This window comes from Oncorhynchus kisutch, unplaced genomic scaffold, assembly GCF_002021735.2.
Source record: "Oncorhynchus kisutch isolate 150728-3 unplaced genomic scaffold, Okis_V2 Okis06b-Okis10b_hom, whole genome shotgun sequence".
In the NCBI taxonomy this organism is placed as follows: Eukaryota; Metazoa; Chordata; class Actinopteri; order Salmoniformes; family Salmonidae; genus Oncorhynchus; species Oncorhynchus kisutch.
In genome coordinates this window covers 16,765,748-16,793,427 of record NW_022261983.1, presented here as the reverse complement: position 1 = coordinate 16,793,427, position 27,680 = coordinate 16,765,748, and the positions used below count along the sequence as shown (strand labels likewise).

The 27,680-nt window shown below is 45.3% G+C and overlaps 2 protein-coding genes across 8 annotated transcripts in view; one reads left to right on the top strand and one right to left on the bottom strand.

The window, feature by feature from the left end:
- Positions 1 to 631: 631 nt before the first annotated feature.
- Positions 632 to 12,299, bottom strand: LOC109883568 (UPF0472 protein C16orf72 homolog). Its single transcript, XM_020475601.2, has 4 exons — positions 11,933 to 12,299; positions 10,539 to 10,622; positions 8,255 to 8,545; positions 632 to 3,479 (listed from the first exon to the last, which is right to left on the bottom strand). The coding sequence occupies exons 1-4, from the start codon at positions 12,126 to 12,128 to the stop codon at positions 3,223 to 3,225; spliced, it is 828 nt and encodes a 275-aa protein (XP_020331190.1). The 5' UTR covers positions 12,129 to 12,299; the 3' UTR covers positions 632 to 3,222.
- Positions 12,300 to 22,906: 10,607 nt separating this feature from the next.
- The window catches only part of usp7 (ubiquitin specific peptidase 7 (herpes virus-associated)), a 71,848-nt gene continuing 67,074 nt past the window's right edge, over positions 22,907 to 27,680 (top strand). The window contains exon 1 of one of the 7 annotated variants that reach the window (XM_031814466.1): positions 22,907 to 24,122. In XM_031814466.1, the coding sequence (XP_031670326.1) occupies positions 24,038 to 24,122 (85 nt within the window). In that variant the 5' untranslated portion in view covers positions 22,907 to 24,037. Of the gene's footprint in view, positions 24,123 to 24,394; positions 24,417 to 24,575; positions 24,599 to 24,906; positions 25,041 to 27,680 lie in introns of those variants that run through there. The other 6 variants (XM_031814467.1, XM_031814474.1, XM_031814473.1 and 3 more) reach the window with 6 other exon arrangements.

Below are 27,680 nucleotides of genomic sequence, written 5' to 3'. Positions count from 1 at the left end.
GAGCTCTGTATCAGGGTTAAAACGGGTTCATGTTCGCTGATCCTAGATCAGAGCTTAGGAACAACCTCAATCTATCACATAAGGGATAGTTCACACAAATCGGTCTGACATGAAATGTGAGTGATATCAGGGGGTGATGACTTGGTTACAGTGGGTTTGACCTAATAATGCTGCACCGTTAGCATTAGGAGACCACAGCCACACTGTTAGCATTAGGAGACCACAGCTACACTGTTAGCATTAGGAGACCACAGCCCCACCGTTAGCATTAGGAGACCACAGCCACGCCGTTAGCATTAGGAGACCACAGCCACACCGTTAGCATTAGGAGACCACAGCTACACTGTTAGCATTAGGAGACCACAGCCAGGGGTGTGTTCAGTTCGCTTCAATGTTTTCTGAGTTGTGGAACGGTTTGAACTGTACCACACGTTTTGCCCAAACCGTTCTTTAACTGACATGTTTACTGCGTTCGGCGGGAGTCCCGGGGTGTGGCTTGAAATAACGAGTGACGTATTTAAAACTTACCCCCCACAACCCAAACCCTCGCTGCACATGTAAACAATGATCCAAGCATGGCTGGCTGTATTCCTCGTCTATACAGGGTAAGAAAACCAACAGCATTTTCTAATAATTCAGGTAAACTATCCCTTTCAGCTTTAATAGTCAGGCAACTGCATCTTTTCACATCAACACAAGTCAATAATGAACACCCATTAGAAGACAGACTACGTCACAATATCACTTAGTATGGAGCGATGCACTGGATCGGCCATTCATACGGCATACTAAACAGTAGTGTGGACATTGGGATGTTAGACCCCCCCCCCCACGCTCACGAAAAGAACAATTCTGTCAGTTGGTTTCCTGGGGCCTCCACTTTAGCTCCTCCCACATCTCTTACTCTGGGTGGTGTTCAGTATGGCACAGCATAGCAAAACATTTTGCAACGGAAAAAAAAACAGGACTTTCTCTTCTGGTTTGGGGCATGTTCATTACAGCACAACGTAGCAAAACACATTTCAGTCTTTCTCTTCTGGTTTTGGGGCATGTTCATTACGGCACAGAGTAGCAAATCATTTCAGTTTGTTTCTGTTTGGTGGCAGGTGAACCCCCCCCCCCAGTTCCAGAGGGAGGTGAAGGTGGTAGTGTCTGATTGAAGACCTTTAGGTGGAGGTTGGACTGCCTGGTTGGTTCCGGTGGGAAAATCAACACAAGTTTAGATGTGAAAGAGGCTTAAGTGCAAAAAAAAAAAAATCATTATTCCAACTCAGGTAATATGGTGAACACACACAACCACACTGAACAGAATACTCTGAAAACATCAACATACTCAGAAGGGGACAGAGGTGTAGTGGAGTAGAAACACAGGTTATTTTGCGGGAGCGTTTATCCATCCCATCTTTTACATTAAAAATAAAAATAAAAATGTATTGAAAGTTTAGGGAGCATCACATTTACTCACTGTGAACGGCGATCATAGTTTACCTTCCTATAGGTTTCCTACACGACAATCACCTGACCGGAGGGTTAGTCTGGCGACAGGTCAGATATCATCCCAGCATTAAGTAACACGGATCATTCCTGAACTTTGAAATATACACCTCAACAGAAGAAGCAAGGCGGTGTGTAAATGAACCAACTGCAGCAGAGGTACACGAACCTGAACACGGTGGTTCGTGGAGCAAACAGCATCCTTATGTCCCTACATAGTGGACTACTTTGACCAGAGTGACCTGTAGGCAAAAGTAGTTGACTTTATATTAGGGAATAGGGTGCGATTTTGGGACGCTGACCCTTGCGGGTTGGTTGCACTAACATGACTGCTGAAGCACAGTTGTCAAGAGAGAAAGGAAGCCGATGCAATCAAATATCAACAGCCTGCTATTGGGAGAATCAGCCCTGAGACCCCACAGACCCTCAGCCATCACAACTAGACACAGGAGACAGCAGGGCTGCTCCCAAACAACACCCTGTATAGTGCAACACTTTTCAAAAAGGGCCCTATGCTGTATAGTAGGGTGGTGTGTAGGGACTAGGATGGTGTGTAGGGACTAGGATGGTGTGTAGGGACTAGGATGTAGGGACTAGGGTGGTGTGTAGGGGCTAGGATGTAGGGATTAGGGTGGTGTGTAGGGACTAGGATGTAGGGGCTAGGGTGGTGTGTAGGGACTAGGATGTAGGGGCTATGATGTAGGGACTAGGGTGGTGTGTAGGGACTATGCAGGGACTAGGGTGGTGTGTAGGGACTAGGGGCTATGATGTAGGGACTAGGGTGGTGTGTAGGGACTAGGATGTAGGGGCTATGATGTAGGGACTAGGGTGTAGGTGCTGTGTAGGGACTAGGGTGGTGTGTAGGGACTAGGATGTAGGGGCTATGATGTAGGGACTAGGGTGCTGTGTAGGGACTAGGGTGCTGTGTAGGGACTAGGGTAGGGTGTAGGGTGCCATTTGGGACAGTCAGGAAATGTCAAGTGAGGGAAGTCCTCCTCTTCATCATCACAGACAGCATCAATGTCCGCTGAGCAGGATGACTAACACAAAGCAATAAGTTCTAGCAAAGAAGGCATCTCTCCAACAGAACCACTTCTGGCATCAATCCTTATCTAGTTCACTGAGTAACACGTTTTCCACAGCCCTCGTTTCCTTAGGAAGGGAGGAGGGGTGAGGATGGGGGGGGAGGAGAGAGAGAGGGGGGGGGAGCAACAAGTATAGAGGATCAAGTGGCTTCTTTTTTTATTTCAAATCAGCAGTGCATTTCTCCTCTGAACGGGGGCTGCATCCCAACCTCCTCGATGCCCTTCTGTCCTCGCTTCCTTTCCTCACGGTCACTGATCACTGAGGCTGCTTTTACAAAGACAGCACAATTCTGTTCTGTTGCCCATTTACTGGGAAAAGAACTGATCTGATTGGTCAAAAGGCCCAATTAGTGGAAAAAGATCTGAATTGGGCTACCTGTGTAGATGCAGCCTAACAGGGTTAGGAAGGATGGATGACAGGTTTCCAACAAACATGCTTTCAGTTTAGACCAGTGCTCTCAACTAGGAAAGGAGACAAGGACAGGAGGACACCACCCACTCAACTAAATGGACGGCCTCCTTAGTCCTCAACGCCGGTTCACTCCACAGCCATACATCCTTCAGTCTGTCTGTTTTCAAGATCTCAACCCCCCCCCCCCTCCCACAAAGGTCTCTTAACCCTCCCTGGGGCTGGGCTGCCCAATCAGATCATCCGGTTGCGTTTATGGGTGGGGGAGTCTGTTATGACGTCATTGCACTGGGCGGAGCTGCGTTTCCTGGGGTTAGCGTCCAGGTGCAGGGCCATCTCCTCGGAGATGAAAGTGTTCAGGTCCACATCATGGAGACCGTTACGCCGACGCCCCACCGGGGTCGACCCCCCCCCACCAGCACCCCCCACGTGGGTGGGAGAGCCTGGGGTACCGGAACGAACACTGATGCTGGCCATAGCCCCACTTAGACCTGGAGAGGACAGATTGGAGAGGGGGGTAAGGTAGGGAGGTGAGAAGGAAAGAAAAACACCACAAGGTCAAACTCAGTCATCGAACCCTGACTCAGAGAAGACATGAAAAACAAAAGGAAGTCTATGATGCATTCAGGCCCTGGGGCACAATGGTATATCCCCAAATGACATCAGATTCCCTATATCATCTCTACTTTGGAGCAGGGTCCATAGGGCTCTGGTCAACAAGGTAGTGAGCTATGAAGGGCAGGGATGGGGAACTGGCGGCCCGCGGGCCACATGAGGTCCTCGGGATCAAAAGTGTTATTTATTTAAAAACTCAATCGTGGACTCAACTAGAGGTTGACCGATTAATCGGAAAGGCAGACTAATTAGGACCGATTTCAAGTTTTCATAATCCATTTTTTTTTTACACCTTTATTTAACTAAGCAAGTCAGTTAAGAACACATTATTTTCAATGACGGCCTAGGAACAGTGGGTTAACTGCCTGTTCAGGGGCAGAATGACAGATTTTCACCTTGTCAGCTCGGAGGATCCAATCTTGCAACCTTTGTTAACTAGTCTAACGCTCTAACTAACTGATTACATTGCACTCCACGAGGAGACTGCCTGTTTCGCGAATGCAGTAAGAAGCCACGGTAAGTTGCTAGCTAGCATTAAACTTTTCTTAGAAAAAACAATCATAATCACTAGTTAACTACACATGGTTGATGATATTACTAGTTAATCTAGCGTGTCCTGCGTTGCATATAATCTGACTGAGCATCTAAGTATCTGACTGAGTGGTGGTAGGCAGCAGCAGGCGCGTAATCATTCATTCAAACAGCACTTTCGTGCGGTTTGCCAGCAGCTCATCGTTGTGCGTCAAGCGTTGTGCTGTTTATGACTTCAAACCTATCAACTCACGAGATGAGGCTGGTGTAACTGAAGTGAAATGGCTAGCTAGTTAGCGGGGTGAGCGCTAATAACGTTTCAAACGTCACTCGCTCTGAGACTTCTAGTAGTTGTTCCCCTTGCTCTGCATGGGTAACGCTGCTTCGAGGGTGGCTGTTGCCGATGTGTTCCTGGTTCGAGCCCAGGTTGGAGCGAGGAGAGGGACAGAAGCTATACTGTTACACTGGCGATACTAAAGTGCCTAAAAGAACATCCAATAATCAAAAGGTTAATGAAATACAAAATTGCATACAGAGAAATAGTCCTATAATAACTTCAACCTAAAACTTCTTACCGGGGAATATTGAAGACTCGTTAAAAGGAACCACCAGCTTTCATATGTTCTCATGTTCTGAGCAAGGAACTTAAACGTTAGCTTTCTTACATGGCACATATTGCACTTTTACTTTCTTCTCCAACACTTTGTTTTTGCATTATTTAAACCAAATTGAACATGTTTCATTATTTATTTCAGGCTAAATTGATTTTATTGATATATTATATTAAGTTAAAATAAGTGTTCATTCAGTATTGTTGTAATTGTCATTATTACAAATAAATATGTATTTTAAAAAAGATTTTATATATATATATATATATATATTTTTTTTTATCAGCATTTTTGGTCCTCCAATAATCGTATCGGCGTTGAAAAATCATAAATCGGTCGATCTCTAGTCTCAACTTATAGTAGAATACACATCGTGCAACTACAAAATGTGATGTGCCTCAGCCGTTTCTCTCCTTATGGACTGATAGAAACAGCCGTTTCTCTCCTTATGGACTGATAGAAACAGCCGTTTCTCTCCTTATGGACTGATAGAAACAGCCGTTTCTCTCCTTATGGACTGATAGAAACAGCCCATGTCAGCAAAACATTTTTTGAGGGATTGCAAAGCTAGTTTTTGCAGCCTGCTACCTAAACTTGTTATCATGGTCGAATTACTCATATTATGAAAACCACATGGCAAAATGTGTAGAATTACAGTAAACTTTATTTTAAAAAACAGCAACATTTTCTCTACACCCCATGGCAAAGTCTACAATTGCACAAAATGAACTTTAAAATGTAAAACATTGTCTGCTGTCAAGAGCAGGGCCCACAAACGTTTTCCCTCGCAATGTGTGTGTGTTAAGGGGTGTTGATGTGGGTACGCAGACTGGCGAGACACTGCAGCCCCTCTTGACTAGTTCAGATTTGTTTAGGCCCCCGCCCCCATAGAAGTTGCCCTTCCCTGATTGTAGGGAATAGGGTGCAGTTTAGGACTCTCCCTCTGAATGACCAACACGGATCCTCCAGAGATGTTCGATTGGGTTCAAGTCCGGGTTTCTGGCTGGGCCACTCAAGGACACTGACTGAACTCTGTCAGTGACCAGCAGATTCTTGGTTACCTCCCTGACCAAGGCCCTTCTTCCCCGAATGCTCAGTTTGGCCGGGGGGCCAGCTCTACGAAGAGTCTTGGTGGTTCCAAAATGGAATAAGTTAAGAGGCCACTGTGTTCTTGGGGACCTTCAATGCTGCAGACATTTTTTTGGTACCCTTAAAACAGATCTGTGCCTTGACACAATCCTGTCTTTGAGCTCTAAGTTAAATTCCTTCGACCTCATGGTTTGGTTATTGCTCTGACATGCACTTGTCAACTGTGGGACCCTATATAGATAGGTGTGTGCTTTTCCAAATCATGTCCAATCAATTGAATTTACCACAGGTGGACTCTAATCAAGTAGTAGAAACATCTCACGGATGATCAATGGAAACAGGATGCACCTGAGCTCAATTGCGATAGCATAAGCAAAGGGTCTGAATACTTATGTAAATAAGTTTGTTTTTTTTACTAAATTTTTTACAAAAAAAAAAAAAGTTTTTGCTTGTCATTATGGGGTATTGTGACATCATTATGGGGTATTGTGACATCATTATGGGGTATTGTGTATTGTGTAGATTAATGAGGACATATTATTATTTAATACATTTTAGAAGGCTGTAACGTAACAAAAAGACATCATTATGGGGTATTGTGACATCATTATGGGGTATTGTGTAGATTAATGAGGACATATTTAATACATTTTAGAAGGCTGTAACGTAACAAAAAGTGTGTGTGTGTGTGGGGGGGGGAAATCAGGGGGTCTGAATACTTTAGAATGCAATGTATCTGTATTTACTGTGCAGTGCTATGTGCCCTCTGATCCTAACCCTAAGGTACGTCACTGGGGCCGAGCTCCCTGCCATCCAGGACCTCTATACCAGGCGGTGTCATTTCAAGGTTGTTGTTTTATTACTATGTTCTACATTGTAGAATAGTGAAGACATCAAAACTATGAAATAACACATGGAATCATGTAGCAGCCAAAAGTTTCATACTAATCAAAAATATATTTTAAATTTGAGATTTTTCAAATAGTCACCCTCGGCCATGACAGATTTTGCACACGCTTGGCAATATCTCAACAAGCTTCACCCGGAATGCTTTTCCAACCGTCTTGGAGTTCCCACATATGCTGAGCATTTGTTGGCTGCTTTTTCCTTCACTCTGCGGTCCGTTCCGACTCATCCCAAACCATCTCAATTAGGTTGAGGTCAGGGGATTGTTGAGGCTAGGTCATCTGATGCAGCACTCCATCACTCTTCTTCTTGGGTCAAATAGCCCTTACACAGCCTGGAGGTATGTTGGGTCATTGTCCTGTTGAAAAACAAATGATAGTCCCACTGAGCCCAAACCGGATGGGATGGCGTATCGCTTGAATTTGAAATAAAACAGTGTCACCAGCAAAGCACCCCCACACCATAACACCTCCTCCTCCATGCTTCACGGTGGGAAATGCACATACGGAGATCATTCGATCACCCACACAGCAAATACAAAGACACACAGTGGTTGAAACCAAAAATCTCCAATTTGGAGTCCAGACCAAAGGACAAATTTCCACCAGTCTAATGTCCATTGCTCGTGTTTCTTTGCCCAAGCAAGTCTCTTCTTATTGGTGTCATTTAGTAGTGGTTTCTTTGCAGCAATTCAACCATGGCGGCTGATTCACAGTCGCCTCTGAACGGTTGATGTTGAGATGCGTCTGTTACTTGAACTCTGTGAAGCATTTATTTGGGCTGCAATGTCTGAGGCTGGTAACTCTAATGAACTTATCCTCTGCAGCAGAGGTAATTCAGGGTCTTCCATTCCTGTGGCGGTCACCATGAGAGCCAGTTTCATCATAGTGCTTGATGGTTTTTGTGACTGCACTTGAAGAAACCCTAAAGTTCTTGACATTTCCCATATTGACTGACTTTCATGTCTTAAAGTAATGGACTGTTGTTTCTCTTTGCTTATGAGTTGATCTTGACATAATATGGACTTGGTCTTTTACCAAATATCTTCTGTATACCTTGTCATAAAACAAATGATTGGCTCAAATGCATTAAGGGAAGAACTTCCACAAATGTACTCGTAAGGCACACCTGTTAATTGAAATGCATTCCAAGTGACTACCTCATGAAGCTGGTTGAGAGAATACCAAGAGTGTGTAAAGCTGTTTATCAAGGCAAAGGGTCACTAATTTCAAGAACCTCAAATATAAAATATATTTTGATTTGTTTAACACGTAATTCCTTAATGTGTTATTTCATAGTTTTGATGTCTTCACTATTATTCTACAATGTAGCAAATAGAGAAAAACCCTTTAAAGAGGTGGTGTTCTAAACCTTTTGACCGGTAGTGGAACTTCCCCGTTTTTTTTACCATAAAATATAGCTCAGTACTCAAATGTTTGATTTTATACAGTCATTTTTGCTCTCCTTTATCAAGGCGGTCAATTTTAGACCAAACTGTATATTTGTGTATTTACCATGCAGTGCGATGGCCTCTCTGAAGGGCTGGAGGTCAGCCTCCACAGAGGAGTCTGTCTCAGGGGCCGGGGGAGGCCGGTTAGGGGAGACCATGGTCAGTCTGTGTCCTGGGGTGAGGGTGGCTCTGGAGGTCCGGGGGGGTGGGGCCCGGCCACACAGGAAGCTGATGAGGTCCTCTCGCCGGATGGTTCTCCTCCTTTTCTTCACCCAGGCCAGCACATCCTTGTTGCGACGCTGGTGGCCGATCTGTATACCTAGGTCGTAGCTACGCTGATGGGCCTCCACAGACTCTGTGTGGTGGGGGGCAGAAAGAGAAAGGAATGTGTGTGACAGTGAGTGAGAAAGTGTGTGTGTGTGTGTGTGTGAGAGAAAGTGTGTGTGTGAGAGAAAGTGTGTGTGTGTGAGAGAAAGTGTGTGTGTGTGTGTGTGTGAGAGAAAGTGTGTGTGTGTGTGTGTGTGAGAGAAAGTGTGTGTGTGTGTGAGAGAAAGTGTGTGTGTGTGTGAGAGAAAGTGTGTGTGAGTGTGAGAGAGAAAGTGTGTGTGTGTGTGTGTGTGTGAGAGAGAAAGTGTGTGTGTGTGTGTGAGAGAAAGTGTGTGTGTGTGTGAGAGAAAGTGTGTGTGTGTGTGTGCGAGAGAAAGTGTGTGTGTGTGTGTGTGTGTGCGAGAGAGAGAAAGTGTGTGTGTGTGTGAGAGAGAGAAAGTGTGTGTGTGTGTGAGAGAGAGAAAGTGTGTGTGTGTGTGAGAGAGAAAGTGTGTGTGTGTGTGAGAGAGAAAGTGTGTGTGTGTGTGTGAGAGAGAAAGTGTGTGTGTGTGTGTGTGTGTGTGTGTGAGAGAGAAAGTGTGTGTGTGTGTGTGAGAGAGAGAAAGTGTGTGTGTGTGTGTGAGAGAGAGAAAGTGTGTGTGTGTGTGTGTGAGAGAGAAAGTGTGTGTGTGTGTGTGTGAGAGAGAAAGTGTGTGTGTGAGAGAAAGTGTGTGTGTGTGAGAAAGAGAGAACCTGTGATGAGACTTGGTTGAAGGTTCCTTTGTGTAGCCCGAGTGAAACCTGTGACTAACAGTTGACGGTTCACTATAGAACTATAGGCAGGCAGCCCCCCCCCTCTTCCAGAGGTTGCCAGTCAGACAGCACAGATGCTGGAATCATGATCCTGGAGAGCCACAGGGTATGGAGGCTTTTGTCCTAGTCCAGCACTAACACACACGATTCAACTATCCACAGGGACTCTTGATGATCAGCTGAATCAGATGTGTTAGTGCTGAACTGGAACTAGCCATTGATCATGACTCTGTTCCAATACACATTAGTTATTGGACCGAGACGTCTTCTGTACAGGGGGAGACTTGATAAGAGCCTCAACGCTCAATCTGAACATTAACATGCATCACTTGAGGTAAGGTCTGTATGCTTCCAAAACTATATATATATATCTTTCCTATCGGCAAGAAATCAATTTTCAAAAATCAAAAAGGTAAAATGGATACACACCTTTATAGGGTTAGGGTTCCCACAGGGCCATATCTCCATGTTACAGAGGCCATCACCTGTGCTAATTAGCTATGTGCTCCGAAACACCTGAGAAGCATAACTCAGGAAGTGCAGCACAAGTGTAGTTTCCTTTGATGAGGCAGCCATAGCTGTGTGGATCTGTAACTGCTACAGTAAGTATATATGTTTTTCTCTCACTGATGAAAGATAAAGGGCCATATGTTTCCACAGCCGTATCCAAGCGATGATTATTGACTTTTCCAAACCTTAAAAAATACAGTGTCGGGATTGTAGTTCACATGAGCCAAGTTGTTGGCCAAGGTGGTGGCTGAAAACTGTAGGGAGAAGGCAGAATACCAACTAGAGTTTGAGAGTTAGGCTGAACACCCTGCTGTGCTCTCCAGGACCAGAACTTGACAGGACGGCTGTAAATGGCGAGATGGTCAATACTCAGGTGACTAGAAGAGGCCCTTGATTGTTTACAAGTTTCTATCTACTAATCAATACATGTCCTGTTTACAGCAGAATGACAAAGGAAAAGCCTATGGACTTTGATGATGAGCCTTTGGTCCTCAACCTATTTAGCTCTGTCCCGACTACCCTTTACCGAGTCTTCTGAAGTACCATACCCCTGTGGTAGGCCAAGTACCTTGACAAGTACAATGCAAATCAATACATGCTTAGACCACAGCAGAACAATAATGAAAAGCCAATAGACTGTTACGATGATCCTATACTGTTGTGAATGCAAGTTAGAAGTCAAGAAACTGAAAACACTCTTGAGTGTCCCTGACACCTACCTTTGTACAGGTTGGTCACGGCTGTGGCTGCGTTCTGAAACGGCACCCACAAAGAAAGCCCCCCCTGTTGGTGACATACTCGGTCTGTCGAGACAACACACCACCAAAGACATTACAGGTTTGTTGGAATTTCCTACTAAGACAGATAGCCTGGTTGACAACAGTTTACATAAATAGCCTGGTTGACAACAGTTAACATAAATAGCAAGTTAGGCGCCAATTAATTGTACAGTATTCCCGCTTTAGTAGTACATGATACAAGGCAACACATGAGACTGAAAGCGTCTTGATTACAAGGAGACTGTTTTTATTCGCCATTTTGTCTTGCATCTAGAGTTGCAGGCGGGCTTTGGAATAAAAATAACTGTCAGCCAGCACTAGATGGCCAACTCGACAGTTTATGAGCACGAGTGCATAACGCACCAACTAAAATTGCCCTTTCAGCAGGAAAGTTGCAGTCGTATATTATAAATACTTCATACCTTAGTAACTAAAGAACCTACGGTTACGATAGATATACTGAACTATGAGAAGTATTACAGTAGCGGGTAAGAATTCTCAATAACCCCAAAAGCCAATAGTAAATCTTCGCCATTTTGTTTAAATTTTCAGTTATGCACTGTTATAACAACTCGGGTTATTCGTTGATTTGTAGACATAAAACCAAAACGGATATTATAAAACGTTCATGTATATCTATGGTAAGTAATATTAGACCCAGACACACCTAACAAAAAGGCAACAGTGAAAGATACAATCTGTCACAAGGGGAATGTCGCGCAGCGATGATTGTTGTTTCCGTCGCCATTTTGTTTCTCTGATACTTGTTCACTGACATTTGGTCGGACTCGCATTTTCTCTGCGAGTCCGAACAGTATAAACCATATTAGTTTTTTTTTAAAGACTGGATGAGATAGCTATTCAACGAACTTATCTAGCCAAAAAGTGTGTTGGCTGGTTATGTTGCTTAGCAGTTATCGTTAACTAGCTATAGACGATAACGTTAGCTAGATAGACGTTTTGGCGAACAACAGCCAGGGAAAACTACTAACGTTCAAGATAGTTTTTGTTTCATAAAAAGATACATTTAGGTGTTCTGTTTTACTAAACACACACAAAAAAACGAGCAAACTATAATTACGGGATGTCTTGACTCAGGATGGCAAACAGTTGCTACAGTACAGTAGCTAGCTAACCAGCTGATCAGCTAGTTGGCTACGAGCTAGTTGCTTACTAGCTAGTTGGCTATTAGCTAGTTGGCTACTAGCTAGTTAGCGAACATGAGCTACTTCCCACCGCCACTAACAGCGACTGAGTAGCATAGCAAAGCTCAGTAACAAGGCGCAGGGGTGACATCCGACTAAACGTTAGTTAGTTCTGGTCTTGTCTCGGACCTTTGTAGAGCTGAGCCACGGCAGTGGCGGAATTCTGGAAGAGATGCCATAATTTATCCTGGTCGTTATCGGCCTCCTCCTCGTTTGACTCCCTTTGCTCCGCTTCGGCCAAACACTGCCGCTCCCATTTTGAGAACCAATGTTCGGGTCCGTGTTCCTGAATCTCCGGGTCTCCGTCTTTCTTCTTCTCCTCCATTTACACCGTTAAAACCCTCGGGTCGATTACAACTTTAGTATGTCGATTAATAAATGACTTGGCGATGCGAATAAATGTCCGTTAGGAAATTCATTAATTTTGTTATGACTTAATAGCTGTTTCTCAAACCGACTACGCCGGTCTGAAAATACTCTTCAACTAGTTTTTTTGACGTTGCCGACGTCCGCCTATATAAAAGTCATACTACCGTGTTGTCGTTTCTACCCCGCCCCTATTCCAATCAGTGATTGGTCAGTATGGCTCTGGGTCGTGGCTTCAGGTTTGTGCTGATGATTTCAGTGGACCACAGAAACATCTGTCATAGAAATGACGTAAAGGAACGCCACGAAAATTCTTATCTACTTAAAGCTTGTGTGAGAAGTAAAAAGCTGTGGTTTTAGGTTTCCACTAGAATTTATAGCCATTCAAAATTTATGGAAGCCCATTCCTGCCACCAAAAAAACATTTTGAAATGTTAATACTATCGAAACATTTAGAGCTACTAGCTACAATTTTTTTAGGTACTATCTACATTTTTTTTTTTTACTGCTATCTCAAAATGTAAAGACACTAAGTCAAGTCAACATTTCGAAATAGTAAGTCAACATTTGGAGATGGTAACTAAACATTTTGAAATACGTAATTTCAAGATATGTAAGTCAACATTTCGAGACACTAACTCAAAATTTCGAGATACTAACTCGACATTTAGGGGAAGTAGAACATACATATAGGATATGTTTCTTAGTTTGTAGTATTATGTGGCGGTTTCCATCTACCCACATTGCAAAGATCAGCACAGCAGAGCCGCTGTGTAGTGGGCTGGCATTTGCCCCAAAATTTGGGATAAAAGTATTAACAAAAAAGTATTGAAAAGAGGGACAAAGTACTGTTGTTTAGACTGATTTGCCTCATGATTTGTCAACTCGTGCACAATAAATCAGGGCTTCTGTCTGATCAACTGTAGCCAAATGATAACAACCACAGCAGCAGATAGCCTAGAGAAGCCTATGAGCTCTGATCCCCTCTGGCCAGGGGAAAGGAAGTGGTAACTTAATGTATATAGCCTAAAATAGGCCTATTTATTTGTGTTAAGAGAAAAAAGTTTACATTCAAACTTTGGGTGGTCCCTTATCAATTAATCAATCAACACAGTGATGACATACAATGTGAGTATTTTTTTAAATTACAGATGCAAAGACCTACATGATGCAACCCTGCATAAAGCTAGCTCTGCCCTGTTAGTTCTATTGTCCAATCACAGTTGTTGTCTAGTTTTCTTTTAACCATGATTCGAACAACTCTGGTCCCATCATAGCCCATATAAAACTATTTTACACCTGATGTATTACCATGTCATACCCTACAACTAGGGTCCCAAGTTTTACCTTGTTAGGTTAGTCTACCAGAACTGGAAAAACTCTGGGCCCCAGGAACCCCCCCCCCCCCCCCCCCAGCATTTTCTCAGCATTCCCTGTTTCAATCCGTTTTCTTTTGTTTGGTGTGTAATGAACACGACCCAGGGCTGAGCTCATTGCTGATCAAACACCTTCAAGGCTGGAGGCAGACAGGTGTGAATCTAGGGGACCTATCCTCTAGTAAAGGGAACCGCAGTATGTGTAACAACATGGACTGAGTGTTAAGTGAATTAATTAAAACATTTAGCTGCTCAGCTATGTTTACAAAGTTTGATTGTTGCCACTCTCTGTTATTATCGATGCATATGTAACAGTATAGCTTCCGTCCCTCTCCTCGCCCCTACCTGGGCTCGAACCAGGAACCCCACCATCAACAACAGTTACCCACGAAGCATCATTACCCATCGCTCCACAAAAACCACGGCCCTTGCAGAGCAAGGGGAACAACTACTTCAAGGTCTCAGAGCGAGTGACATCACCGATTGAAACGTTATTAGCGCGCACCACCGCTAACTAGCTAGCCATTTCACATCGGTTACACATAGTCACTTTAATAACTCGACCTACATGTGCATATTACCTCAATTATCTCAACTAACTGGTGCGCCCGCACATCTGTACCGGTACCCCCTGTATATAGACTCCACATTGACTCTGTACCGGTACCCCCTGTATATAGACTCCACATTGACTCTGTACCGGTACCCCCCTGTATATAGCCTCCACATTGACTCTGTACCGGTACCCCCTTGTATATAGCCTCCACATTGACTCTGTACTGGTACCCCCTGTATACAGCCTCCACATTGACTCTGTACCGGTACCCCCTGTATATAGACTCCACATTGACTCTGTACTGGTACCCCCTGTATACAGCCTCCACATTGACTCTGTACTGGTACCCCCTGTATATAGCCTCCACATTGACTCTGTCCCGGTACCCCCTGTATATAGCCTCCACATTGACTCTGTACCGGTACCCCCCTGTATATAGCCTCCACATTGACTCTGTACCGGTACCCCCTTGTATATAGCCTCCACATAGACTCTGTACCGGTACCCCCTGTATATAGTCTCCACATTGACTCTGTACCGGTACCCCCTTGTATATAGCCTCCACATTGACTCTGTCCCGGTACCCCCTGTATATAGCCTCCACATTGACTCTGTACCGGTACCCCCTTGTATATAGCCTCCACATTGACTCTGTACCGGTACCCCCCTGTATATAGCCTCCACATTGACTCTGTACCGGTACCCCCTGTATATAGCCTCCACATTGACTCTGTACCGTAATACCCTGTATATAGCCTCCACATTGACTCTGTACCGTAATACCCTGTATATAGCCTCCACATTGACTCTGTACCGGTACCCCCCTGTATATAGCCTCCACATTGACTCTGTACCGTAATACCCTGTATATAGCCTCCACATTGACTCTGTACCGGTACACCCTGTATATAGTCTCCACATTGACTCTGTACCGTAATACCCTGTATATAACCTCCACATTGACTCTGTACCGTAATACCCTGTATATAACCTCCACATTGACTCTGTACCGTAATACCCTGTATATAGTCTCCACATTGACTCTGTACCGGTACACCCTGTATATAGCCTCCACATTGACTCTGTACCGTAATACCCTGTATATAGCCTCCACATTGACTCTGTACCGTAATACCCTGTATATAGCCTCCACATTGACTCTGTACCGTAATACCCTGTATATAGCCTCCACATTGACTCTGTACCGTAATACCCTGTATATAGCCTCCACATTGACTCTGTACCGGTACCCCCTGTATATAACCTCCACATTGACTCTGTACCGCTACCCCCTGTATATAGCCTCCACATTGACTCTGTACCGGTACCCCCTGTATATAGCCTCCACATTGACTCTGTACCGGTACCCCCTGTATATAGTCTCCACATTGACTCTGTACCGGTACCCCCTGTATATAGCCTCCACATTGACTCTGTACCGGTACCCCCTGTATATAGCCTCCACATTGACTCTGTACCGTAATACCCTGTATATAGCCTCCACATTGACTCTGTACCGTAATACCCTGTATATAGCCTCCACATTGACTCTGTACCGTAATACCCTGTATATAGCCTCCACATTGACTCTGTACCGTAATACCCTGTATATAGCCTCCACATTGACTCTGTACCGGTACCCCCCTGTATATAGCCTCCACATTGACTCTGTACCGTAATACCCTGTATATAGCCTCCACATTGACTCTGTACCGTAATACCCTGTATATAGCCTCCACATTGACTCTGTACCGTAATACCCTGTATATAACCTCCACATTGACTCTGTACCGTAATACCCTGTATATAGCCTCCACATTGACTCTGTACCGTAATACCCTGTATATAGCCTCCACATTGACTCTGTACTGTAATACCCTGTATATAGCCTCCACATTGACTCTGTACCGTAATACCCTGTATATAGCCTCCACATTGACTCTGTACTGTAATACCCTGTATATAGCCTCCACAATGACTCTGTACCGTAATACCCTGTATATAGCCTCCACATTGACTCTGTACCGTAATACCCTGTATATAACCTCCACATTGACTCTGTACCGGTACCCCCTGTATATAGCCTCCACATTGACTCTGTACCGTAATACCCTGTATATAGCCTCCACATTGACTCTGTACCGTAATACCCTGTATATAGCCTCCACATTGACTCTGTACCGTAATACCCTGTATATAGCCTCCACATTGACTCTGTACCGTAATACCCTGTATATAGCCTCCACATTGACTCTGTACCGTAATACCCTGTATATAGCCTCCACATTGACTCTGTACCGTAATACCCTGTATATAGCCTCCACATTGACTCTGTACCGTAATACCCTGTATATAGCCTCCACATTGACTCTGTACCGTAATACCCTGTATATAGCCTCCACATTGACTCTGTACCGTAATACCCTGTATATAGCCTCCACATTGACTCTGTACCGTAATACCCTGTATATAGCCTCCACATTGACTCTGTACCGTAATACCCTGTATATAGCCTCCACATTGACTCTGTACCGTAATACCCTGTATATAGCCTCCACATTGACTCTGTACCGTAATACCCTGTATATAGCCTCCACATTGACTCTGTACCGTAATACCCTGTATATAGCCTCCACATTGACTCTGTACCGTAATACCCTGTATATAGCCTCCACATTGACTCTGTACCGTAATACCCTGTATATAGCCTCCACATTGACTCTGTACCGTAATACCCTGTATATAGCCTCCACATTGACTCTGTACCGTAATACCCTGTATATGGTCTCGCTATTGTTATTTTACTGCTGCTCTTTAATTACTTGTTCCTTTGATTTCGTACTTTTTGGGGGGATTTTATTAACTGCATTGTTGGTTAGGGGCTTGTAAGTAAGCATTTCACTGTAAGGTCTACACCTGTTTTATTTGGCACATATGAGAAATAAAATTTGATTTGGAATTGATTCTTCACAACGTAGCTGTATAATTATTTAATAGGCCACTTTCCTTAAACAGCAGGAACATTACAAGTGATGTGTCTGGTATGATATCTATGGTAATCATGGCAGCTTGTTGGTCAAGACCGGGTTAGGCCAGTGTGTGTTCCTGTGTGTGGGTGGAGGTAGATGAACGAGACATTCCAATAGCTTTGGATGAGTCAGCTGAAAAGCTGCTGTACCGAACGACAGCAACTTCCAGCACCCTTCTCCTATCTCTCCACTAGAGGGCACTGTTTTCCTACAAACAGAACATCTCTCATCACTCACTTCATATTGCTTCATCTATGATAGGAGGGAAGGATACTCTTCATATTGTAGCTAATAGCTACAACAATAATAAACATACTAGCTATGAATTAAAGATATCATTTAATTCCTGTGAACCTTTCAAGTTTACTGCATTTTTACAACAGTCCCATAACAATGCAGTACATAGAGCAACCAGTTTTATAGGATTTTAACATATTGTGCCATGTACAGCATCTAGCCTATGCATGATCCATATGATCAGGTATGCTATTAGAAATAAACAATCAGCTTTAGCCCAACTGATGCAGCAAAGTGCAAATAAATAGACTGAAGCATGGGATTGGCTACCTGCATTAGCATGGGGTTGGCTACCTGCATTAGCATGGGATTGGCTACCTGCATTAGCATGGGGTTGGCTACCTGCATTAGCATGGGGTTGGCTACCTGCATTAGCATGGGGTTGGCTACCTACATTAGCATGGGATTGGCTACCTGCATTAGCATGGGATTGGCTACCTGCATTAGCATGGGGTTAGCTACCTGCATTAGCATGGGATTGGCTACCTGCATTAGCATGGGGTTGGCTACCTGCATTCACCCCCTTTATATAACTAGGCAAGTCAGTTATGAACAAATTCTTATTCACAATAACAGCCTACCCTGTACGATGCTGCCCTATGGGACTCCCAATGCTGCCCTATGCCCTATGGGACTCCATATGGGACTCCCAATGTTGCCCTATGGGACTCCATATGGGACTCCCAATGCTGCCCTATGGGACTCCATATGGGACTCCCAATGCTGCCCTATGCCCTATGGGACTCCATATGGGACTCCCAATGCTGCCCTATGGGACTCCATATGGGACTCCCAATGCTGCCCTATGGGACTCCATATGAGACTCCCAATGCTGCCCTATGGGACTCCATATGGGACTCCCAATGCTGCCCTATGCCCTATGGGACTCCATATGGGACTCCCAATGCTGCCCTATGGGACTCCATATGAGACTCCCAATGCTGCCCTATGGGACTCCATATGGGACTCCCAATGCTGCCCTATGGGACTCCATATGAGACTCCCAATGCTGCCCTATGGGACTCCATATGGTTCTCCCAATGCTGCCCTATGGGACTCCATATGGGACTCCCAATGCTGCCCTATGGGACTCCATATGTGACTCCCAATGCTGCCCTATGGGACTCCCAATGCTGCCCTATGGGACTCCCAATGCTGCCCTATAGGACTCCATATGGGACTCCCAATGCTGCCCTATGCCCTATGGGACTCCCAATCACGGCCGGTTGTGATACAGCCTTATATCAGTGTATTGTGTCAAAATGTTGCAATGTTCAGTTGTCCAGTTATGTACCAGAGACTCCCAATGCTGCCCTATGGGACTCCATATGGGACTCCCAATGCTGCCCTATGCCCTATGGGACTCCATATGGGACTCCCAATGCTGCCCTATGGGACTCCATATGGGACTCCCAATGCTGCCCTATGGGACTCCATATGAGACTCCCAATGCTGCCCTATGGGACTCCATATGGGACTCCCAATGCTGCCCTATGCCCTATGGGACTCCATATGGGACTCCCAATGCTGCCCTATGGGACTCCATATGAGACTCCCAATGCTGCCCTATGGGACTCCATATGGGACTCCCAATGCTGCCCTATGGGACTCCATATGAGACTCCCAATGCTGCCCTATGGGACTCCATATGGTTCTCCCAATGCTGCCCTATGGGACTCCATATGGGACTCCCAATGCTGCCCTATGGGACTCCATATGTGACTCCCAATGCTGCCCTATGGGACTCCCAATGCTGCCCTATGCCCTATGGGACTCCATATGGGACTCCCAATGCTGCCCTATAGGACTCCATATGGGACTCCCAATGCTGCCCTATGCCCTATGGGACTCCCAATCACGGCCGGTTGTGATACAGCCTTATATCAGTGTATTGTGTCAAAATGTTGCAATGTTCAGTTGTCCAGTTATGTACCAGAGACTCCCAATGCTGCCCTATGGGACTCCATATGGGACTCCCAATGCTGCCCTATGGGACTCCATATGGGACTCCCAATGCTGCCCTATGCCCTATGGGACTCCATATGGGACTCCCAATGCTGCCCTATGGGACTCCCAATGCTGCCCTATGGGACTCCCAATGCTGCCCTATGGGACTCCATATGGGACTCCCAATGCTGCCCTATGGGACTCCATATGGCACTCCCAATGCTGCCCTATGGGACTCCATATGGGACTCCCAATGCTGCCCTATGCCCTATGGGACTCCCAATGCTGCCCTATGGGACTCCATATGGTTCTCCCAATGCTGCCCTATGCCCTATGGGACTCCCAATGCTGCCCTATGGGACTCCATATGGGACTCCATATGGGACTCCCAATGCTGCCCTATGGGACTCCATATGTGACTCCCAATGCTGCCCTATGGGACTCCCAATGCTGCCCTATGGGACTCCATATGGGACTCCCAATGCTGCCCTATAGGACTCCATATGGGACTCCCAATGCTGCCCTATGCCCTATGGGACTCCATATGGGACTCCCAATGCTGCCATATAGGACTCCATATGGGACTCCCAATGCTGCCCTATGCCCTATGGGACTCCCAATCACGGCCGGTTGTGATACAGCCTTATATCAGTGCATTGTGTCAAAATGTTGCAATGTTCAGTTGTCCAGTTATGTACCAGAGACTCCCAATGCTGCCCTATGGGACTCCATATGGGACTCCCAATGCTGCCCTATGGGACTCCATATGGCACTCCCAATGCTGCCCTATGGGACTCCATATGAGACTCCCAATGCTGCCCTATGGGACTCCATATGGTACTCCCAATGCTGCCCTATGGGACTCCATATGAGACTCCCAATGCTGCCCTATGGGACTCCCAATGCTGCCCTATGGGACTCCATATGGTTCTCCCAATGCTGCCCTATGCCCTATGGGACTCCCAATGCTGCCCTATGGGACTCCATATGGGACTCCCAATGCTGCCCTATGGGACTCCATATGGGACTCCCAATGCTGCCCTATGCCCTATGGGACTCCATATGGGACTCCCAATGCTGCCCTATGGGACTCCATATGTGACTCCCAATGCTGCCCTATGGGACTCCCAATGCTGCCCTATGCCCTATGGGACTCCATATGGGACTCCCAATGCTGCCCTATAGGACTCCATATGGGACTCCCAATGCTGCCCTATGCCCTATGGGACTCCCAATCACGGCCGGTTGTGATACAGCCTTATATCAGTGTATTGTGTCAAAATGTTGCAATGTTCAGTTGTCCAGTTATGTACCAGAGACTCCCAATGCTGCCCTATGGGACTCCATATGGGACTCCCAATGCTGCCCTATGGGACTCCATATGGGACTCCCAATGCTGCCCTATGCCCTATGGGACTCCATATGGGACTCCCAATGCTGCCCTATGGGACTCCCAATGCTGCCCTATGGGACTCCCAATGCTGCCCTATGGGACTCCATATGGGACTCCCAATGCTGCCCTATGGGACTCCATATGGCACTCCCAATGCTGCCCTATGGGACTCCATATGGGACTCCCAATGCTGCCCTATGCCCTATGGGACTCCCAATGCTGCCCTATGGGACTCCATATGGTTCTCCCAATGCTGCCCTATGCCCTATGGGACTCCCAATGCTGCCCTATGGGACTCCATATGGGACTCCATATGGGACTCCCAATGCTGCCCTATGGGACTCCATATGTGACTCCCAATGCTGCCCTATGGGACTCCCAATGCTGCCCTATGGGACTCCATATGGGACTCCCAATGCTGCCCTATAGGACTCCATATGGGACTCCCAATGCTGCCCTATGCCCTATGGGACTCCATATGGGACTCCCAATGCTGCCATATAGGACTCCATATGGGACTCCCAATGCTGCCCTATGCCCTATGGGACTCCCAATCACGGCCGGTTGTGATACAGCCTTATATCAGTGCATTGTGTCAAAATGTTGCAATGTTCAGTTGTCCAGTTATGTACCAGAGACTCCCAATGCTGCCCTATGGGACTCCATATGGGACTCCCAATGCTGCCCTATGGGACTCCATATGGCACTCCCAATGCTGCCCTATGGGACTCCATATGAGACTCCCAATGCTGCCCTATGGGACTCCATATGGTACTCCCAATGCTGCCCTATGGGACTCCATATGAGACTCCCAATGCTGCCCTATGGGACTCCCAATGCTGCCCTATGGGACTCCATATGGTTCTCCCAATGCTGCCCTATGCCCTATGGGACTCCCAATGCTGCCCTATGGGACTCCATATGGGACTCCCAATGCTGCCCTATGGGACTCCATATGGGACTCCCAATGCTGCCCTATGCCCTATGGGACTCCATATGGGACTCCCAATGTTGCCCTATGGGACTCCATATGGGACTCCCAATGCTGCCCTATGGGACTCCATATGGGACTCCCAATGCTGCCCTATGCCCTATGGGACTCCATATGGGACTCCCAATGCTGCCCTATGGGACTCCATATGGGACTCCCAATGCTGCCCTATGCCCTATGGGACTCCATATGGGACTCCCAATGCTGCCCTATGCCCTATGGGACTCCCAATGTTGCCCTATGGGACTCCATATGGGACTCCCAATGCTGTCCTATGGGACTCCATATGGGACTCCCAATGCTGCCCTATGGGACTCCATATGGGACTCCCAATGCTGCCCTATGCCCTATGGGACTCCCAATACTGCCCTATGGGACTCCATATGGGACTCCCAATGCTGCCCTATGGGACTCCATATGGGACTCCCAATGCTTCCCTATAGGACTCCATATGGGACTCCCAATGCTGCCCTATGGGACTCCCAATGCTGCCCTATGCCCTATGGGACTCCCAATCACGGCCGGTTGTGATACAGCCTTATATCAGTGTATTGTGTCAAAATGTTGCAATGTTCAGTTGTCCAGTTATGTACCAGAGAATTTCTTTGGATTGTAAAATTGAAGCTTAGAGACAAAAAAAATGATGTTGGGCCCTTCCACTGTTGTTACACTGCGATATTGACTCATCATATATGGTTAAAACAGAATATACTCCAAAGCAGGGAAAATAATACCATTTCTACAACTCATATCCATAGCACTGGAGAATAAAACTTATGTTATGTGTTTGCAGTGTCTTGTTGCAATTATTTTAAAGAAAATGGGCCCTTTAAGGTGCATCCAGTACACTCCTATTTCTGGTAAACGCTATAACCCAGGGGTGTCAACAAAAAAATTGGGGGGACGAAGGAACATACTGTAACATACTTATTATAGGCTTACTGTAAAATGACTAAAACCAAATCGAAACTTTGTAAATTATAATTGACTTACATTCATACAGTTTATTGACTGTGTCCAGCTTGCTAATAATCACCAAAATGAAGGCTAGACAGTCAGGGAGCATCGAAAATTCAAAAAAGGATGGATAGAGGACAATTTTTTTTTGCACTTTTTGACGGTGTGGAAATATAACCAGTTTTCAGTGCGGCCCTCCGGACCTCGTTGAAGACCGAATGCGGCCCCCGGAGCAAAATGATCTTGACACCTCTGCTATAACCCGTTATACCAACTAACCTATAATATTAGCTATGATTATTTATTTTTTTACCCCCATGAGTTGTAGCCTATGATTGCTAACCCGTATATTGGTTAATGAAAAATACACAGTCAGTCAGCGAGCGACCCAGCGATTCTGCTGTGTGCGGGAGTGTTCAGATCTCCATGCGGATGTGACATTTCAGAGAAGAGCGCGACCGCCATTTTGAGTTTTTACCTCAAACTCAACATCACAAACCAAGGAAGCGGGTGAGAGGCTCTGGCTGTGACCGGGCACATTTATTCATTGAACAGAGACGTTTTGAAATGCGACAAGGTGCTGAATTTTGTTGCTAATATTAATACGGTGATTTAATGTGTGGGAAAGTCGATATCGGGCTGTGGCATCGCTATCACCCTAAACTTCTAAATTACTGCGATTCCAAATTAGAAGCAGGTTTGAATGGATAGCTTTTTTCTCTGCTCTCCCCCAGACGAGGGACAATCGGAGGAGCACACGGACTGGGAATATCGAAGGGAAAGTTGTATTTCAATGTGCATTGATAGTTTATGAACATTTGTTTTCCCTGATTGACTCATTTCGTTAGTTGGCTGCCTTGTGCCAGTTGGCTTTAAAACAGGGCAACCGTATTTGTTTCTCAGGCTGCAGGTCGTGAGTTGTCTTTCTCACTTCACCAATTGCCCCATATTACCCGGTGTAAAAGTCGGATTTATTTAATTCAACGGGTCTCCCTTTTTTGGAGCCGTAGTCATCACCACCGTCAGCGACTTGCACCCATCAAGGCGCCGAGATTGGGCGAATAGCAAGTAAATACGTCCGCGTTTCTCTGCCTGCTCCCCCACCGACCTCCTCCCCTCAATCCCCGGCGCTGACGGGAGAAAAGGCCGAGGTTGTTTTAGAACAGGCCCAGACGACCAGGTTTGACCTGTCTATTCCACCTCCGCACCCTCAAACACCTCACCAACAACCCAGTAACCGACTCCCCGCGGAACCAGCAACAGACAAGTTCGAGGGGAACAAAGACAACAGGCATCATCATCTCTTCACAACAGTTGCCAACATGAACCACCACCACACTCAACAACAGCAGCAGCAGAAAGCCGGCGAGCAACAACTTAGCGAGCCCGAGGATATGGAGATGGAAGGTACGAAAAAGCCACGGGAAGGGGACGATAAACTAACACAACAATTACATTAAAATAGTTGGAAGTGCATAGCTAGCGTGAACTGATGTATCGTCACTGTAAACATCAAGGCCTAGACTGAATGGTCACAACTCATTTTGCTGATGATGCGTCCATTGCAGCAGCAGCATCTGACCTCGTTTAGTCAGTAGCCAACGTTAGCTTAGCTTTAACTTAAGTGTTGTTGACATGTCAAATACAAGCGTCGTTGGATGTAACTAGTTAGTTAACGTTGGACGACCCGGTAACTAGCCGGTAACTAGCCGACTCGCTAACTTACATCACACATATGCAACTGGCAGGTTAGCACATTCACGGACTGATTTCTTGCACTCTCACGGTCTTGACGTTAGCTAGCTAGTCCAAGTCGGCGTGATTAAACGTGGCGCAGTCAACTTGGTAGCTAACGATGGTCAAAACATCCGTTTTGGTTTAACGTAAGACAACACGAGTGAAACATTACTTAAACCACATGCTTTTACAGTATATTTACAACCGTCGTATATCTGTCACCTAACAAGCTTAACTTACATGGATTTATATTTTGATCAGTTGGCTAGTTAGCAATAGCATGTGCAATTCATTCATCGCCGTTAGCTAGCCAACCTACTAGTTGCCAAAATAAACCCGGGTCAATAGCTCTCACTCGCGCTACAAAATCGATCGTTTGTGCCCCGGTCACAGGGGTTAACGGTAACATTTTTAGTCTGGATGTTACACTCCCGTTCATGTTTTGTAAACAGTAGCCCACTTAGCTAAAGTTAGCTTGTTTCACATGACTCTTTGAGCCTACGCATGCCGTTTTAACAATGGTTATTAATGACCCAGCAGGTATTAGGCAAATGTTGCTATTTACTTACACATTTGACAGACCAATTGGTAAGTTGGTTAAGGTATTTTTTTACAGGGATCTAATGGTTACGGTGCGTTTACTATTTGTTTGCCTAACTAGCCAACCCAACTGTGTAATGTATTTGTAATTAGCTAACTAACGCCAGCTAGCCGCTAATCAGCGAACGGTAGCCAAGCTACAGTAGCCTGGTAACAGTAGCCAGGTAACAAGGTACGATCACTCAGTTTAGTTGTAAACAATATATGTATAATTTAATAATTTGTATTTGTAATATAATTGTTTTGCTGATTTGTTAACTGAAAATGGTTGGCCTTTAGTGACCGTTATATGAGGCCTCTCCGTGGACCGGGGGGGTGTGTGGCGATTCCAAGATGGTGGATACTTAGCTAGCATTTTAAAGCGATCCATTTGAAGCAAGGCCCTTAGCTGTTTGTTTACGTTTTTATAAAGGGAATGGTTTGCATCATCGTCATTGAGACTCGCATGTCATTGATGTGATTTTCAAATGTGCTAGCTATACATGAAATAATCATGTTGCTAGCTGGATGGCTAACTAATTTAGCAGTGGTGATATCTATCTACCTATTTCATTAGCTAGCAAAGAGGTACTAGCTAGCTTACAATTCAAGTTAATCAACACCGATGCGTCAATTTGGTTTTGCCGTACATCAACGATAGTCTAAACTAGCTTTGCGAACTAACGTTACTGAAATAAGCACCTGTGCCCAAAAGATGCCCGGAAATATGTAATGGTGCACAGCTAGATAGATGGCGTTTAGCCAAGTTGAGGATTTAGCCAACATAAGAACTCGAGGTGGTTGGCAGGGTTTATGTTTCTGCGGCAAGGCCTGCATGTGGAGGTTGCATCGACACAGCCAGCGCGCGGGGATTTGCTGCTTCATTGTATTGAAGACAACGCGCGTGGCTCGCCATTTTTATTGATCCCCATTAGGTTGGGACAGTCAACAACATTTCTGACAGTTTAGCAAAAATGTTAGTCAATTGCATGCACTTTTTTTTAGCATTATGATCATTTGTGATGCATAGGATGGAGATTACATATCATTCATCATTACCACAGGTGCATCAGTCCAACTGATAGAATCTCTGATTTATTTACACAACTGGTGTTTGGATGAGCAGATTCAGGTCTAGTCGAGGTGCATGGACAAGAGGCCTTCCACCGTAATAGTCATACACTACAACCAGTTGGTTTACATTGGCACTGTGTCATTTTTATAAAAATTTTCATTTTAACATCTTACTAAATGTACCTAACTTAACACCAGTGGTAAGCACTCCTACTCTGAGATGCAGGACAAACTGATCCTAGATGAGCACTCCTATTGGGGCGGCAGCATAGCCTAGTGGTTAGAGCGTTGGACTAGTAACCGGAAGGTTGCGAGTTCAATCCCCTGAGCTGACAAGGTACAAATCTGTCGTTCTGCCCCTGAACAGGGCAGTTAACCCACTGTTCCCAGGCCGTCATTGAAAATAAGAATGTGTTCTTAACTGACTTGCCTGGTTAAATAAAGGTAAAATAAATAAATAAAAAAATTGATGCAGGACAAACTGACCCCAGAGCAGCACTCTTACTGAGATGCAGGACAAACTGATCTGAGATCAGCACTCCTACTGAGAAGCAGGGCAAACTGATTTATAGAGCATCACTCCTACTGAGATGCAGGACAAACTGATCTGAGATCAGCACTCCTACTGAGATGCAGGGCAAACTGATTTATAGAGCATCACTCCTACTGAGATGCAGGACAAACTGATTCTAGATCAGCACTCCTACTGAGATGCAGGGCAAACTGATCTGAGATCAGCACTCCTACTGAGATGCAGGACAAACTGATCTGAGATCAGCACTCCTACTGAGATGCAGGACAAACTGATCTGAGATCAGCACTCCTACAGAGATGCAGGACAAACTGATCTGAGATCAGCACTCCTACTGAGATGCAGGACAAACTGATTTATAGAGCATCACTGAGATGCAGGACAGACTGACCTGAGATCAGCACTCCTACTGAGATGCAAGACAAACTGATCTGAGATCAGCACTCCTACTGAGATGCAGGACAGACTGATCTGAGATCAGCACTCCTACTGAGATGCAGGACAAACTGATCTGAGATCAGCACTCCTACTGAGATGCAGGACAAACTGATCTGAGATCAGCACTCCTACTGAGATGCAGGACAGACTGATTTATAGAGCATCACTCCTACTGAGATGCAGGACAAACTGATTCTAGATCAGCACTCCTACTGAGATGCAGGACAGACTGATCTGAGATCAGCACTCCTACTGAGATGCAGGACAGACTCTTCTGGGGACAAAAATATGTAGTTTTTACAGCTTTTTCTTTTGTTACATGTACAGTAAGTACCATTCAAAAGATCGGACATACCTACTCATTCAAGGGTTTTTCTTTATTTTACCATTTTCTATATTGTAGGAGACTAGTGAAGACATCAAAACTATGAAATAACATATGGAATCATGTAATTACCAAAAAAGTGTTAAAATATATTTAGTTTATGTTTGAGATTCTTCAAAGTAGCCATCCTTTGGGTTGATGAGTCCATATTTTCATGTACTTGTATTTTCAGTCATAACTGTTATAGAAGGTGAGTTTTTAAACCCTGCCCCCCAACTAC